The 17390-nt window shown below is 50.4% G+C and overlaps 1 protein-coding gene across 1 annotated transcript; it reads left to right on the top strand.

The window, feature by feature from the left end:
- The first annotated feature begins 1296 nt into the window (after positions 1–1296).
- KLHL40 (kelch like family member 40) lies at positions 1297–14677 on the top strand. The gene is made up of 6 exons (XM_063416992.1): positions 1297–2584; positions 6332–6492; positions 7854–7961; positions 9050–9235; positions 9815–9961; positions 11192–14677. The coding sequence occupies exons 1-6, from the start codon at positions 1439–1441 to the stop codon at positions 11301–11303; spliced, it is 1860 nt and encodes a 619-aa protein (XP_063273062.1). The 5' UTR covers positions 1297–1438; the 3' UTR covers positions 11304–14677.
- The last annotated feature ends 2713 nt before the right edge of the window (positions 14678–17390 follow it).

Raw genomic sequence — 17390 nt, 5'->3', positions numbered from 1 at the left:
ACTATGGCTATAAATAATTAGAGCTACTCTGCTCACCCATGTCTGTCAAAACTAATTTGCTTCTTTGTGAGCTCTGTGGGAATAGCTGGACCTGGACTGGTCATTTGAGGGCCCAGGGGACTGCCTAGACATCCGTGGGTGGGCAAGCAGGACACAAGAGCTGCTGGAGAGTTCAGACACTCTGCAGCATCAGCTCCAGGCCAGGCAGGTTGTCCTGCTGTGGCTCTAGACTTCGTCATGGGGGTGATGAACCAGAAAGCCTGAGCAGAAGACCTTCAATTTACTACAAGGTATTTGTGTTCAGATGTCTTGATCTGTGAGTTGAAGCCCACCATTGCATTTCCTTTTCTTCTAATCTCCCTCAGACACCCTCTCTGTCACCAGGGTCTGGAAAGGATGGATTTATTGGTGCCAAGGTGCCCAGAGACTGTGCCACTGTGGCCCATTTATGTATGACAGAGCCACAGAATCAGCAAGGCTGGAAAAGAGCTCTGGGATTGACTCCAACCTATGACTGAACCAGACCATGGCCCTGAGTGCCACGTCCAGTCTTTCCTGAACACCTCCAGGGATGGTGACTCCACCACCTACTGCAGGGAAAAAGAGCCATCCCTCTACCTCAGTCCTCAAATCTCCTGCTTTGGTGAGAATTTTAAAGGAACTTCCAGCATAAATCTCGTATCCCATACAGGGCTGTAAATAAACAGCTCTATCTCCATTTCCCACCCACTTCCAGACCCCCGGAAAGTGACTCTAGAGGAGAATAAAGGACAAACCTGTGCCCCAAAGCAGCCCTGGGTGGGAGGTGGCTGGAGCTGGGGATGCCACAAAGCCCACACAAGACCCTCCCTTAGCAAATCTTTCCAGCTTTGACTTCACGGTCTATTTTTAGCCCAGCTAAAGGTCCAGCACTTTCAGAGCAGCCCATTTAGCATCGTCAGGAGGAAGTCCCAGCCTTGCCCATGACCCCAAAGGCAGATTGGGCTGTTGGACTCACCCAGAGGCCTCTTCCCAAGCCCGTGGGTCACACACATCCCCCGTGGTGTCACAGCAGCGAACGCTCCCGCTCCCCCCGCGGTGACTCACGAGCTGACAGACCCTTCCTGAATTACCGGGGCTGGAATTACAGCTGTTCCCCCGGCCCCCTCCCTTCCTCCTTGTCCAGTGTGTCATATTAAAGGGTGATCGGCTTACACATGCTGCAGTATGGATGCCTTAAGCTCTGCAGAGCTGTGTCTATATATAAAGCCCCGCGCTGGAGGCTGAAGTGCACAGACAGCTGGGAGCGCAGCGAGCGTTCCACATCCCCGGTGTGCCGGCGGTCTGGAGGCTGTCAGCTCTGCTTTGAGCAAGTTTCTGTACTCAGGTGTAGGTATAGCCACCAATCTTTATCCATAAAAGGAGGACAGGGGCAAAGAACGAGCGGTTACTCGTCACCATGGGTTTGCCTCTTGACCAAGTGGAAGAATTGCGTCTCTACCAGCAAACTCTTCTCCAGGACGGGCTCAAAGACATGTTGGACCACAACAAGTTTCTGGACTGTGTCTTGAAAGTCAAAGGGAAAGAGTTTCCCTGCCATCGGCTGGTGCTGGCAGCCTGCAGCCCCTATTTCCGGGCCATGTTCCTCTCAGACATGGAAGAGAGCAAGAAGAGGGAGATCAGCTTGGAGGACGTCGATCCGGATGTCATGGGCAAGATCCTCCACTACATCTACACCTCCGAGCTGGAGATCACCGAGCAGAACGTGCAGGACATCTTCTCCGTGGCCAACATGTTCCAGATCCCCTCCATCTTCACCGTGTGCGTGTCCTTCCTGCAGAAGAGGCTCTGCCTGAGCAACTGCCTGGCCATTTTCCGGCTGGGGCTGATGCTGGACTGCGCGCGGCTGGCCGTGGCCGCACGCGACTTCATCTGCGACCGCTTCGCGCTGGTCTCCCGCGACGAGGAGTTCTACCAGCTCTCCCCCGACGAGCTCATTGCCATCATCTCCAGCGACTCCCTCAACGTGGAGAAGGAGGAGAGCGTCTTTGAGGTGGTGATGAAGTGGGTGGGGGCCAAGGACCGCGAGGGCCGGCAGAAGGCCCTGCCTGTCATCTTCGAAAGCATCCGCTTCCGCCTCATGCCCGACGACTACATCAGGGAGCACGTGGAGAAGCACGCCGCCGTCAAGGCCAGCCCGGAGCTGCTCAAGAAGCTGCAGATGGTGAAGGACGCCCAGAAAGGCAAATTCACCGTGGTGAAGAAGAAGAAAGTGAAGAAGAACAGCGAGAATCAAGCAAAGGAGAACGTTGTCAATGGAGCAGTAGATGAAGGGGAGGATACAGAGGAGGATGCTCTGCCTGGGATCTTGAATGACACGATGCGCTTTGGGATGTTCCTCCAGGACCTTATTTTCATGGTGAGCGACAGCGGAGCAGTGGCCTACGACCCCAACGCCAACGAGTGCTATTTTGCCTCCCTGTCAACTCAAATCCCAAAGAACCACATCAGTCTGGTGACCAAAGAGAATCAGATCTTCATTGTTGGAGGACTGTACTACAACGAGGACAACAAAGAGGATCCCATGAGCTCCTACTTCCTACAGGTACTGCCTTTATCTTTCTTTTATTTCTTTGGAGCATCACCGAGCTTTAGCTTCCAAGCAAAGCCCATAGTATTTGTTGTCATGTGATGTTAAAGTTGTAAACAAAGGAGAATGATCTGGATTGCTTTACTGGAGATGCTTCTCCCTTTATTTTTAAGGCAGATGCCACTGAGGGGTGGTTGTAGTAGGTGAGGAAGAAGGTTTGAAGGAGTAGGAAATAGGAATGAGCCTTCCTGATCCAAATCCTGAAGAGAGGATTGTTTAGAACAGTGAATTTGGCCCAGACCTGGCTGCCATAATTTTCACAAACTGGGAGGTTTGTGGCATCAGACCCAGGTTCTGCTTTGCATCCCCTGTCTTCACTGGTTGTGAACCCCAGGAAGACCCAAGGGTGACACTGCCAGGTGCCAAAAAAGGAGCAGCCACAGAGCAAACACCCCAAGGACACAGGGCCTGTCCCTGCCTCCAACATGTGTCCCATTCCTTGTGCTGTTCCTGCCCCTGGAGATGGGCTTGGTCCAGCTCAGTCTCTGCCTCAGCCATTCCCATCCTGTGAGGGGGAAACCACCATGAGGAGCTATTGAGGATCCTCCTCAGGGAAAGTGGCTGCTCTAACCCAGCAGTGACCAAGTTGTGACTGGATTGAGCTGTGCAGGCAATCTGAGCCCCAGCCTGGGCTGCAGCCCAGATTTCTTTCCCTCTGGATAGCTAATGCAAGGCGCCTACCCTTCCTGCTGACCCTGAGGAATCCAGTAAATCCTCTATTCTTCCTCCCATACCCAGAAATCCCTTTTTTGTTCCTCTCCATGGCTCAAGTCTTCTGGAAAGAAACAATAACGTGTCCTGGGCTCACATCTTCTGGGGAAAACAATAACATCTCCAGGCAGAAAGGATAAAATGAGGGTGGTTGCCAAGCTTAGAGCCCTGATCCCTCCCTTGACTCATTGCCCTCATCTGTAGGGCTGCACACCATGCAGGGACCATGCTTGTCCTCACCTGGAAAGGGGGCAGGGGGATGTGCAGGTCAGGTGAAGTCCAGGGAATGAGAAGGAAAAAACCCCAGCCCCATAAAGCAGGAGGGAGTGGGAAAGCTGAGGAAGAGCTGAGGGTGTCTTGTTTGAGATAAACCTTTCACACTGGACAATCCATGGTGACAGAGGTGTGGCCAGCCTCAGCAGTTACCTGGGAAGAGCAGGGTGATGCATCCAGCCCAAACCTGTGCCTAAAGATCAATCTTCCCAGCAGAGGTGGAGCAGGGTCCAGAGAGGTCACAGAACCTTCACAGAATCATAGAATGGCCTGGGTTGAGAGGGACCTTGAAGATACCTTGTTCCAAACCCCTGTCATGAACAGGGACACCTTCCACTAGACCAGGTTGCCCAGAGCTCCATCCAACTTGGCCTTGAACACTTGCAGTGGGGCAGCATCCTTGAAAACATTTAATATTTGACTGCACAAAGCCCTGGGAAACTGCTCTCACCCCAAATCTGTGCCCCTTTGAATATGTGGGTTGGATGAAAAACCTTTGGTGGTCCTTTCCCCCAAAGTACCCTGTGGTTCCAAGCTGCAAACAGCAAAAATTCCCTATTCAGCTCCCATTTTGACTCAGTGGCAAATGCCTTGGGCATCTTGGGGCCAGTTTTAGCTCTTCCCCACAAGAAGGGTCTTGTCACACGTCACCATGTCACTTGTGCTTGGGAGAATCAGACAAACCCTGGGACTGGAGAGTGCAATCAGTTTTCAAATGTTTGATTTATTACATCAGTGTCATTATGTGGCTCACCATTGGTGTATGAGCAAGAGAGGTTTTGAGCCCTTTTTTTCAGCTCTACATATTTAGACATGCAGCTCTATGACAAGCCACTGTGCCACAGCTCCCTACACCTTCTGACTCTTTCTATCCTCCCAAATTTCACATTCCCCCTGCCGGAGCCAGGGCCATCAGGTCAGGGATAATTTAGATTTAAGGACAGGCAGCAAAATATAAAAATGCTGATAAATCCCAAGGGCCTTGCAGATTTTGGCAGGAGCAGAATGATTCCATTGACATTTCGGGTGGAAAAGGGTCTCCTTCCTTTGTCACTTGCAAGATTTATGGCTCGAAAACAATGCAGAATCCATCAAGAAGCAGGAACTATCCCGATGACTGGACTGCTCAGGGTTGCACTATAAATAACACATGTGTGGACCACAGCTTACAAAGAGACAAAAACCACAGGCACCCAGCTGAGGCCGAGTCTTTGGAGCCAACCCATCAGTCTGAAGCTCCTTGGCCTGAGCCCATGGCAAACAATGCTGCAGGCAGTGCTGCGTTACAGCTTCATCCTGCAGCCCCACAAAACTGGCTGCAAGACAGCCCTCCCTCCTCTATCAAGCTACATTATTTTTTCCCTAGTTCCCATTAAGCCACAGTGCTCGGTCTCCAGTCTAAGATTTTTTTTAATTTTTTTTTTTCTGGGTGGGAGATGAGGCAATGCCTTGATTTACAGATGTCCAAGGATTTGGTGATGTGATCCAGCAGCTTGCTCATCTGTCAGATGGGTCTGGCACACTTTATCTGTTACCTGGCAGAGATAAAAAATACCATGATGAAATACTGTGAGGTGTTCTATGCATGAAAGAGTTCAGGAAAATTTCTAGGACTGAAATTCTTCCATTCTTCCAGTCCCAGGAGCAATCTGTTATTAGTCCAGCAAGGGAGTCTTTCACCCAAACTTGACCAAGCTTGCTCCAAGTTCCAGGTTAGAAGAGGAGACTCAGGAGAGAGCTTTTCACTCTACAGCTCCCTGAAGGGAGAGGGGACGGGGAATGGCCTCTCCTCCCAGGCAACCAGTGACAGGGTGAGAGGACAAGGCCTCAAGCTGCACCGAGGGAGGTTCAGGTTGGACATCATGGAGAATTTTTTTTACTGAAAAGGTGGTCAGGCTTTGAGATGGGCTGCCCAGGGAAGTGGTGGAGTCACCATCCCTGGAGGTGTTCAGGAAATGACCTGATGTGGCACTCAGTGCCATGGAATTGACAAAGAGATGACTTTGGATCCAAAGACCTCAGAGGTGTTTTCCAACTTTGGTGTGATTCTATCAAGTCCAGGCTCTGATGGATAGAGCAGAACATGTTGCTGCAGACCCATCTCTGCTCCTATGCCCTGCCATAAAAGGTTTATATACAATACCTGACTTGGGTTTGCACCCAGATCTCCCATCCTGCTCCAGGTGACAAAGGCACAGCTGCAGGAACATTGCAGGGGGTGCTGCTGGGGTGACCAGGCTGCACAGGGGAACAGACTTTGTCACAGAATCACAGAATGACCAGCCTGGAAGAGACCTCCAGGATCATCCAGTCCAACCCAGCCCTAACACCTCAACTAATCCATGGCACCAGTGCCACATCCAGTCTTTGTTTAAACACATCCAGGGATGGTGATTCCACCACCTCCCCAGGCAGGCCATTCCAGTACTTTATTACTCTCTCTGTGTAAAACTTCTTCCCAATATCCTACCTTATAGTTATTTCCCTTGGTGCAGTTTGAGGCTGAGTCCTCTCCTTCTGTCAGTTGTTGCCTGGAGAAAGACACCAAACCCCCCCCGACCACAGCCACCTTTCAGGGAGTTGTGGAGAGTGATGAGGTCACCCTGAGTCTCCTTTTCTCCAGGCTGAACACTCCCAGCTCCCTCAGTCCTCCACCTCTGTCCCCTGACTCTTGCTGGACAAACAGGCCCACCCCAGTGACCATATTTTCCCTTCCAGTACGACCATCTGGATGCAGACTGGCTGGGGATGCCCCCCCTGCCCTCCCCTCGCTGCCTCTTCGGCCTGGGTGAGGCGGAAAACTCGATTTTTGTGGTTGGAGGGAAGGAACTGAAGGAGGGAGAGAAGACCTTGGACTCGGTGCTGTGCTACGACCGGCTGTGAGTGTTCAGTGGGCTGGGAGGGGGCTTGGAGGAGGAGGTGGAGCAGCTGCCATGCAAAGTGGCTCCAGCCCTCCAGGGCTCAAAAGGTCTGGGAGAAGGGCTGGAACTCTGTATTGGGCTGCTGGGACTGCCTGAGCTGTGCCCTGGGGCTCTGAGCTGTCTCTCTCCAGCTGCTCCCTTTATTGAGCCTCCTGGAGAGGGAAGCATTTATGGGGATTTTTTGTTATCTGATATTAGTAGATATTAGATGTTCATGTGAGATGTGTACAGAGGTTTTTTTTTTCTACTGCTGAATCTTCTGCTCTTGCCCATTGATTAAAGGTTCAGTGACATTCACTGTGGTCTCACCAAAATAGGTTTGAACAGAAAAGCTTGTTTTTAAAGTTTTCAGATGTGTCACAGAATGGCTCGTGCTGATTGATATCAGGCTTAATATCTGATTATTTTTGGACAATGGGCTCTGACCCATGCTGGCTCCTGAGCTTTATTAAAAGGCACCATCCTGTTCTTCTCTCAGGGGACAGAAACTTCCAAAGCCTGCTGCTCTCTGCCCCAAAGAGCCAGAGCAGCAGACATCAACAAGCCTTTGCTTGGTCTATATTTAGATGTGTGTGCTTCCAAGCCTGTTTTATGGGCAGAGATTTGAAACCAGTTCCATTCCCACAGAGTGGGGCATTTATCTGCCCTTGCAGACTCTGGGAAAGAATTTGTCTGCCCCCACTAGGTTCTCGGGGGTGGTTTGAGTATCAGTTTAAAGCTGGTAGAGATGTGATCAGCACCACTTTATCTCTGGTTTTGTTTGGTTGGTATTATCCTGCTTGACAGTGACTGAACATGAGCCAGCCGTGTGCCCAGGTGGCCAAGAAGGCTGGTGGCATCTTGGATGTATCAGCAGGACCAGGGAAAGGTTTCTTCCTTTGTGCTGGATGCTGTGAGGCTGCACCTCAAATCCTGTGTCCACTTTTGGGCCCCTCCAGACAAGAAGGACATTGAGGGGCTCGAGTGAGCCCCGAGCAGGGAACAGAGCTGAGGGAGGGTCTGGAGCACCAGGAGCAGCTGAAAGAACTGAGGGGGCTCAGCTTGGAGAAAAGGAGGCTCAAGGGGTCCTTATTGCTCCCTATACCTACCTGAAGACCTCAAGAAAATAATGGATATTAGCATAAATATCCTGCTTATTTCACTGTCACCCCCTTTTAAGATCACATCATTTACTGTCTGAGCCTGTCTCATTGCAGACCTTGTGTTTCTGAGACTGAGCCCAACCCTGTGCCCACCTCTAGGTCTGGGGAATGCCAACTCCTCTAGGTGTCACCCAGCAAGTTACAAATCCTTTTGCTTCCCTTCTCTCTCTGACCCAGGTCCTTCAAGTGGGGCGAGGCCGATCCCCTTCCCTACGCAGTCTATGGCCACGCAGTGGTGTCACACAAGGACCTTGTCTACGTCATCGGGGGCAAAGGAAGTGACAAGTAAGTCAAAAAGAAAGAGAAAATCCAGGAGGCAGTTCCCCAAAGCAGTGGGAGTGCAGAGTTGATACCTCCTCAGCCTGGTTCAGGGAGGGCTGGATGGGATGGGAGATGTGGATCCTTCCCTCCACACTCACCTTTGTGCTTGCAGCCCTTTCCAAAACCTTAGGAGGCCAACAGGGACATCAGGAAGATGGCAGTGTCCTTACAGGAGAGAGAATGGATTGCCCCATCCCTAGGCAGGCTGGAGAGGGCTTTAAGGGAAACTGTTCCAGTGCAAGGTGGCCCTGCCCATGGGGGTCGGAATGAGATGATCTTTAAAGATCCTTCCAAATCAAACCATTCTGTGATCCCCTTTGCTCACAAAGAAATAAATGTCACACAGGTTGGGAGAGGCACTGAAGAGCAAGAAGCCCTTCACTTTTAGGGTCTCCTGTCTTGGACTTGTGGAACAGGGTGGTCACCATGGTCAAATCCAGACATGTATTTGCAACAGGAGGGCGAAACCTCATCCACCCTGACCCCATCCTGCTCTCCTGCAGGAGAGGAGCTCAGCAGGAAAAGCCTTTCTCAGGACCAGCACAGTGGCTGCCTTGCAGGGCACAAATGTGGCTGTTTGCAGAGCAAACATTCCACAATCCAGCAAGGGCTGGTCCTGCCTGGGAAGGGTTTTGGTCTGAAAGGTGTGAACGTGCGTGCATTTCACACCTCACACTGCCCACCTGGCCACAGGAACGTCTCCGAGGATATTTTGCAGGGTCACAGTGGATCAGGAGCAATAAAACAATGCCTTGATGGCTGTCAGAAGTCCTGAGGGGCTGTTGGCTGCCTGGACCTGTATCCAGGTGTGTAAGCACCAAGCTGAGCTCTCAGGGCTCCTATCCAAAGTGGGCACAGCAGGAGGGGATGTGTTACACACACGAGTGGTGACCCCAGGCATGGACACCCTTGGGTGTACCCCCAAAAAAAGGGGTGTGTTCCCCCACTCATGCCAATGTGAAGGAGCAAAATCCTCCCAGCAGACACCCTGCAGTGCAAACCCACCCCTTGGCAGGCCCTCGAGGCTCCTTTCCCTTCTCGTTTTCCTCCAGGAAGTGCCTGAAGAAGATGTGTGTCTACAACCCAGCCAAGTTCGAGTGGAAGGAAGTGGCTCCCATGAAAACGGCCCGCTCCTTGTTCGGAGCCACCGTGCACAAGGACAAAATCTACGTGGCAGCTGGTGTGACAGACTCTGGCTTGACCAGCTCGGTGGAGGTCTACGACATCGCCAGCAACAAGTATGTCCTGAGCTGGGCTTGCACGAGGAGTAGGGGCAGGTGCACGTTCAGCAACTTCCAACCTTTCTGGAGGCTGTTTGTGACTCCTCATGTCAGTTCCTCCAGTTTGTATGCCCATGGCAGGGGAGTTGGAAGTGGATAATCTTAAAGGTCCCTTCCAACCCAAGCCATTCTAGGGTTCTATGGTTCCTCAGAGAGCTGGGTGTCACCAAAGTCACTGGGGCTGAGCTGTGGATCATCTCAGGCTCATCCTCAAAGTGGTTTCACCCACTTTGTGCCATCCTTGGGTTCCCTGGCAGCTTCACCCAACACAATAAACCCTCAGAGTCTGGGTGGCTCTTGCAGCTGCAGTCCCAGCACTGGGACATACTGGTCCATGTACTCAAAGAAAAACAAAATTGAACAACGATGATGGGAACAGTTTCCCTAAAAACAACCAAGGTATGGTCCCATCCCACCTAGACCTGCACGACTGGATCAGTCACCAGTTGAGCTCAGCTGCTGAGTCCTGATTTGAGGCCATCCTCAGCATGGGGGTGGCCAGGATGCTCTAACTTGTCCCCTCTCTTGTTGTGGCAGGTGGGACACCTTCACGGAGTTCCCTCAGGAGCGCAGCTCTGTCAGCCTGGTCAGCCTGTCCGGGGTGCTCTACCTGCTCGGGGGCTTTGCCACGGTGGAGACGGAGTCGGGAGAGCTGGTGCCAACGGAGCTGAACGATGTCTGGAGGTGACCACCCTCCCCAGGGCTGTCCAGGGGGGCATGGGAGGGATGTCAGTGATGATGATGCCTGGAGAGGCTACCTGGAACAGAGGCTGGACTGTGTTAAAGGAATAAAGTAGGTATTTATTAGAAAGGCCTTCAAAGGATACACCTTGGGCAGTACAAGAGCCTGCCCGTGGCTCTACCCAAGATGCACCCAAGATGGACAATGAGTTTTCACATTTTTGTGAGTTTTGGTCCATTGACATATTGGGGTTAATTGTCCAGTTACAGCTTCAGGTCATGAAGTCCCATCCTCTCAGATTGCTCTCCCACTGTTGTTTGCACTTTTTGGGCCTGAAGCTGCAATGGTGTCCTTGGTTCTTGGGCTGGAAAAGGATTGTTTTGTCTAAGCTGTGCAGAGAACTTGCTAACACTTAATATGAAGTTCAGAGTTACATACCAATGCTGTCGAGAGTCTGAAAAATATGAAAGCTAAAACTGAAGGCATCAATGAAATGGACAATTTCTGTCTTTTTTTTGTGCTGTCAGTGTGAGATGGAGGCTGTCACCCCAGCACGAGGCTGCAGGCTCAGCACAGGATGTCTGGGAAGTTTGCCCTGTGCTGTGCTGGAGGGCACACAGGCACTTCAGTGATCTCTCCCAGCCTCACACAGCAACAGACCAGGGAAAACTTGCTCCTTTGGCTTTGCTGTGCGTTGACATTTTGCCTGGAGCTGGTTCCAGCCTCCTCTTTGGTGTGGAGCAGCATCTGTGATGCTTCCTCTCCCTGGGAACAGCCAGTGCCTGGGCTGGGAAGCAGATAAGCTTGGCTAGGAAGCAGATAGGCTTGGCTAGGAAGCAGATAGGCTTGGCTGAGAAGCAGATAGCCTCACATGCAAGAGGAGTGGGCAGAAAGCACCTAGTGACAGCTGCTAATGCAGCCTTGGCTGCTCCTGTCCCTCACGTCAGTGCTCTGGCACCCTCAGCAGGATCTTGCTGTCCTTTACCATGGATATTCCACCTTGGTGCCATCAACCCAATTCCCAGAAGAAAAAATATCCCCTTCCCTGCAAGACCACGTGCTGATATCCACGTCCCCCAAACCAGAGCTCGCCAGGGCTGAAAGTCCCCATGCCAAATAACTCCTGAGGGGTGTCACACAAGGCACCGGGGCTCCCACCGCTGTGGAGGGCAGCTGGAGGGAGGGAGGGGAGACCTTTCCTCACCATTAAGTGTCCATCTGCCTCTCCCCAGGTATGATGAGGAGCAGAAGAAGTGGGAAGGGGTCCTCCGGGAGATCCAGTACGCCTCCGGTGCCACGTTCCTCCCCGTGCGCCTCAACGTGCTGCGCCTCACCAAGATGTAGCCAGGCTGGAGTGGTCTTCTTTCCAAGGGGGATGGGGGGAGGTGGGGAGATGCTGATCAGAGATGTGGCATCTGGACACTGCCCAGGACATTGCATCTGTGATTGGTACTCTTTTGGATAAGTGGGAAAGAGGGGGGAGTATCCAGGAAACCTCTGGGAACTCGAAGGTGCTCACAAGGTAACTGGAGAGGGGATCTGGAGCCTGCAAGGAGCAGGGGAAGACTTAGAAGCACAGAAAAAATAGTTATTCCAGTCTCAGGAGACGGGACAAATAGATGATACATTTTTAAACTTCTGTCTCCATGTTTTTCCCCATCTTTTCAACCTCCAACAAACAGAGGATGCAGGAAGTGGGGACTAAGATGACATTCCCCAGGGAAAGGCATCTACAAAGTATTTCCCAGCCTAAGGTGTCTGTGAGCACAGTGTTCTTTGGAGAGGAGAAGGAAGGGTTAAAGTGAAGTGGTACAGGAGAGACCTGACAGAATTTAAAGAGTTCCTGAGTGAAGAGGGTTGTTGGGATGAGACAGTTAAAAGAAAAGATCGTGTGAGCAGCAGAAGCACCTTGGGAGTTGTAATGAAAAGCAAATAATCTTTGTTCTTTTCCTCCACCTTGGCTTTGGGGTGATGAGAGGCGGGGAGCTGAGTCTCAGGAAGGGAGGGGTCATGGAAATTGTAGGGTGGGAAAGGGAGAGAGATGCACAGGGGATGCTAAGTGTGGTCATCTCCAGCCTTTTGGGCTCCTCATCCTCAATCACAGATCACAATGTCCTCACCCACAGATGGACAAAGGCTGTTTTTTACAGAAAGGTTTTCTATTTTTGCTGTTTCTCTTATTTTTAATGTTCAGACTGTTTTTTTAAGAGTATTTTACTTTGCTAAGGAGATCTCCAATGTGTTTGGTTCAAAGAGAGCTTCTGACTGAGGAAAAATGCATATTTATTTTAAGTTGTCAATAACAATGTTTTGATAGAGGCATGACTGTACAGGCAGCAGGAAAAAAGATCTGTAAGAGCAGAAATCTCCTGATGCCCACACCATTGACCAGTGGTTTATTTAAAAATAAATGTGACTATTCCAAAAGAAATACCCTGTGTTTGCACACTGATAAGAGCTGAAACTGATCCTTCACAGAAACCAAAGACAAGGACTGGGCACAAGTTGTGATGGACACAGGCAGCAAAACAGCCCCATGGAGAAACCCATCTTTTCTTGTTCTTTTCCTCCATTTGAGAGCTGAAATTTTAGAATCTGTATCCTTACAGCTCTTCCCCATGGATACCACAACTAGGAGTTTACCCAGGACTTGAAGGAAGCTGGATGCCTACACTGACAGGGTGAGAGGAGACAGCCTCAGGTTGTGCCAGGGGAGGTTTAGATTGGATATCAGGATGAGTTTTTTTAACAGAAAGGATTTTAAAGCACTGGAAGAGGCAGTGGAGTTGCAGTGGTGGAGTCACCATCCCTGGAAGTGTTCAAAAAACTTGTGGAATTGGCACTCAGGGACATGGTTCAGTGGTGAACGTGGTGGTGGTGCTGGGTTGGTGGCTGGACTCTATGAAATTAAAGGTCTTTTCAAACCTTAACAATTTTATGATTCTGTGATGTCATTGTACCATTTACAGGGGTGATAATCAATAATTTTTTTTTAAAAAAAAGAACAAATACAAACCTTGCAAAATAATTGCCTCAAAGTAGCATGAAAATTCTGGTATCACAAATGATACCTGGCTGATTCATCTAGATCAAAATGCAGCTGTGATGGAACTAAAACATTTTTGGAAGGAAAAAGAATTCAAGGGAAGTAAAGGAACCAGAGACTTGTCCTGGTTTCATTTGAAGGATTTAGGAAGTTACAGGATAAGGTCCTTAGAGGGCAATCACATTAGAACAGTAATGAAATATTTCAGAAGAAAAAGAAATCCAAGGTGACTGGCTGTCACAAAGTAGCTTAAAAAAAAAAAGGGAACAAAAATCTTTGAAACAATCAAATGTGTGAAAAACACACGGAAAAGAAATAAACACCTTCTGCCTAGTTCTGCAGAAATTCATGTAGACAATTCCCAAGATAATTAAAGATGAATCTCTCAAATAGCTTCTGGCACAAAAGAAAAAAAGGAAAATTAAGAAAAAAAAATTAAAAATTAATCCCTGCATAGAATAATCATTTTTAAAAGCATTTATTGCAGTGTCAGGATCCCACCTCCTGCCCCCAGCAACACCATCCTTGGAAGTGTTTAAGGATTGAGTGGAAGTTGCACTCAGGGCTCTGGTCTGGCTGACAAGGTGTGGATTGGTCCAAGGTTGACTCAATGATCGTGAAGGTATTTTCCAGCCCTAATGATTCTGTGATTCCGTGACCTTTGCTTCAGCTCTTCTTGCTGAATGCAGGCTGGAAAGTTGTTGATTATCCTAATAATTAAGAGCTTTAATCCCCACTCACCTCCTGCCACATTTCTTGGCTCTCCTGGAGGAATTCTGGGCTTTTTAAAGCCAGCAGGAGAATGCTGCTAATCTTCCATGAGTTGTTGTGGTGCGGTCCCTGATAAGGACTCAAGATATTTCCAATAAACTGGAGTTTGGTGCTCATGTGTGCTTCACATCCATTATAAAGCTGTGGAGAAGCCACCACTGGCACAGGGCACGAAATGGTAAAAGGAAAATTAGCTGTTGTATAAAAAGACCCAGAAGAACTTGAAATATCCCATTGCTTGAGCAGCAAGAGGCAAATCTCAGCACATGTTAGTCCGAGGAAGGAGGCAAAGCTGGACATCACCAAGTGAAAGTGGGGCCTGGGGATGTTCCTCCACATCTCCAAGAGGCTGTGCCGGTTTAAAGGCCATCACAGATTAGAAATGCCACCAGGAATGCTCAGAGAAACTTCATGCCTTCCTGCTGCCTGATGTTTTCCTGGCTCAGATGCAACAGCTTCAGTGGCAGAGGTCCCCCTACAGATAATGACAGTGGCAAGGACTGCATCCAGAGGCTGAGGGAAAACTGTCTCTTCTTCCATTATCTTCCCAAAATCCATGCTGATGTTGTTGGCAACATTCCCCATGCTCCATTCTAAATTAATAAGGGCACTGGGTACTTTTGGGTGTCCTCCTTGGTTTCTCTCCACTGCCAAGAAGAGGAGATCTTACAGCCCCTACTCAGAGTTCACACCGACCTGATGGAGCCAGTAGGACCAGGTACTCAGTCCTTACTCCAGGGCTGTGAGCACCAAATTCCTTCTTCTATCCACTCATCACCCTTCCCTGAAAAGCCTTTTTGTTGGCCCCACAGCAGTCAAGCTGTCTCACACACACACGCACACACCTCCCACCAAACCCAACACAGAGCCTATACACACAAAGCAGTGGCAGCAGTCAACATTCCATTCCTCATCCTCCCCATCACTGGCTGCTTACACAGTTGCCTGAAAAAAACCCTTTTAAAAGAAAAGGGGAAAAAAAATCGGGAAGAAAAAGATAAAGCAAAATTAAGGTAACAAAGAAAGTGGTGGAGCTTTTGGTTTTCTTTTATAAAAGACAAATCGTTTATTGATTCAGTCCTTCCACTTGCAACCTCTTTGGTAACAGTCATAACACTTCCAGACTGGGAGAACGCAGTGGAAAGGCCCAATTCTGACCTCTCACCAATTCCAGAGCTCAGCGAGCCCCAACGTGCCTTGGTGAGAGGCCAAAAGCAGATTTCAAAGCATGGCCAAGGAGCTGGCCTCGAGGGACAACCCAAACCAGCCTCCCTACCGTGACTCGTCGCGCTTGTGGGCAGCACAGAGAGCAGCCCCAGCACCCCCAGGCAGAAGATGGCTCGGGATGGGCATGTCTGACTGGGAGCTGTGCCCTGGGAGGTGGCTTTGATGAACTTCTTGGGACCTCCTGGACGTTGGCCAACGGGACCATCCATGAAGCAAGACTCGCCCGTTCCTGCGGTAGACAATGACTTGCCTCAGTTGGCCCCAAGGGGATGGACTAATCCAACCATCTCAGCCTCCCCCTCCTCACACCATCCCAAAGAGAGTAACTGCTGTACTTGGAGTTAAAGATAAACATATATTGATTACACATGGTCATAAAAAAAAAAGTAATAATAATAATAATAATACGTTTCCTAGAACATTACTTAAGATGCTTCCGAAAAGCATCCAAGCTTCCCCTCCCCTCCCCGCCTTCCCTTAATCTATACAGAATAAAGTGCTTCGTTTAGTTTGTTCACACTTGTAGAGCCACCAATACACTCCTAACTTGGCATGTTTGGGCAACCGATACTGAATGCCGTAAAATAATACAGAGCCAAACACCAGGCATGAGAAACTAGTTTTGAGGCAAGTGCTTGGGGTTTCATTCATTTCCTTCAAGTTCCATGCTACAGAGGTTGTTCTTATTCCTATTTTTTCTTTTCTCCTTTTTTTAAAAATTATTATTTTCTTCCTTCGTAAGTTCAACCCAACCAACTCCCGTCGTGGTTCCGTGTCTCTAGGCAGGGCTGCGTGTGGGGAAGCTCTCGCCGTCCGTGTGAACAAAGGGCGTCTGTCCGTCTGTCCTTCCCTCCTGACTTCGGGCAAACCAAGAGTCACCTCAGAGGAGTTGTCTAGCAGCGGATGCTCGTCTCTATTGCACTGTCACAGCCATTCCCACCCGTCCGTCCGTCCGTCCATCCGTCACCTTCCCACCGCGCCAGGGTTATGGCTGTGGTCCGAAGGGCCAGCTGTGCCTCATGGATACGTGAGGCGAACTGGTCTGTGCTACCAGGCTCCTGGGATATATAAACCAAAAATGACCCTCCCCACGTGATTCCCTCCCTCCCCAAAAGTTCAAACGAAGGGTGGAGTGGGGGGAAAAAAAAATTCCGACCCAGACGGGTCTGGGGTTTAGGTGTGTGGGAAGAGCTGTCAGCTGAACATTGCGCTACGGCGTATTCAGGAACTGCGTAATGGAAATCAAGCCCCTCTCCACCCTCGCGGTCTGTCAAAGAAGGGATGTGAGAGATTAAGGTGCAAGAGTTAAAAAAAAAAAAGAATTAAAAAAAAAATTAAAACATAAAAAGCTTGAAAACAACGGACCCAGCTCTCCTGCCTCCTGCCCTGCCTAACCCCAAGGGGTGCAACAGCGCCGGCCGGGACGGATCCGGGATGGACGAGGCACTGCGGGAGCGACTCGTCTGAGCTCTCAGTATGCAAACGAAAACCAGACATGAAGACACACTGGGGCTGAGTCAGGGCGTAGACAAAAGGGCTCGGAGGCCTCGTAGGACTCCTGGGAGCTACCCAGGCCTTGGAGAGGGGAGGGAGCAGCAGGGATCTGGTTCTCCAAAGTGCTGTGTGCATGGTCACATCTCGACGTCTCCAAGTGGCTCTAGGAGCAGGCTCTCGAAGGGGATCGACGCGGCTGGGATCAGTCACTGGGCTTTCTAGTGGGCTCCCAGCCTCAAGGAAGCGCTCTCATCTCACAGAGATGTCCAAGGGGAGCAGGTCCTCGCTGGGAGAGGATGAACTGGGACAGGAACAGGGAAAGCCACCTCCAGGTGAGTGGAATGAGGGAGCACAATGCTGGCGTGGGTGTGTTTACACGGGGGGAAGTCTATCAGTGGTGGGCTCCATCACAGAAGACCATCAAAGCAAGGCGAGCCCTCCTCAGGGCACAGCGCTCCCATCCTGTCTCAAGGCTGAGCATGAGGGGAAGGAAGCACAAGGAAGCCCAGGGAGACGGGATCTGGGAGGCAGCAGAGGAAGGGACAGCATGGACCACTCCAACACCTCCACGGGTTTCACTGAATGCTTCTCTAGAGCAAACATCTTCCAGTACGGGTCATGGTCCCTTCAGACAGCCAATGGCCCCAAAGCCCTCATCCCTCACAGGTGTGTTTGAGAAGGCTTTGCACCATCCTGACGAGCCCCAGGGTCATGGAGGGGGACAGCAGAGAAGCCTTTGGAACCCACCTGAGAAGGTCAATATGGTGAGGCAGCTCTGCCATAGCAACCCCCTCGTGCTCGGAGCAGATGGAAGTGGGGGTGAGCTCACTGGTACTGAGAGCCATGCTGGGGATCCACAGGATCCCAGCCAACACAGAGAAAAGGACTTTATG

This window comes from Prinia subflava, chromosome 1 (assembly GCF_021018805.1).
Source record: "Prinia subflava isolate CZ2003 ecotype Zambia chromosome 1, Cam_Psub_1.2, whole genome shotgun sequence".
NCBI classification, from domain to species: Eukaryota; Metazoa; Chordata; class Aves; order Passeriformes; family Cisticolidae; genus Prinia; species Prinia subflava.
The sequence above is the reverse complement of the archived record's forward strand: the minus strand, read 5'-3'. Positions and strand labels throughout refer to the sequence as shown.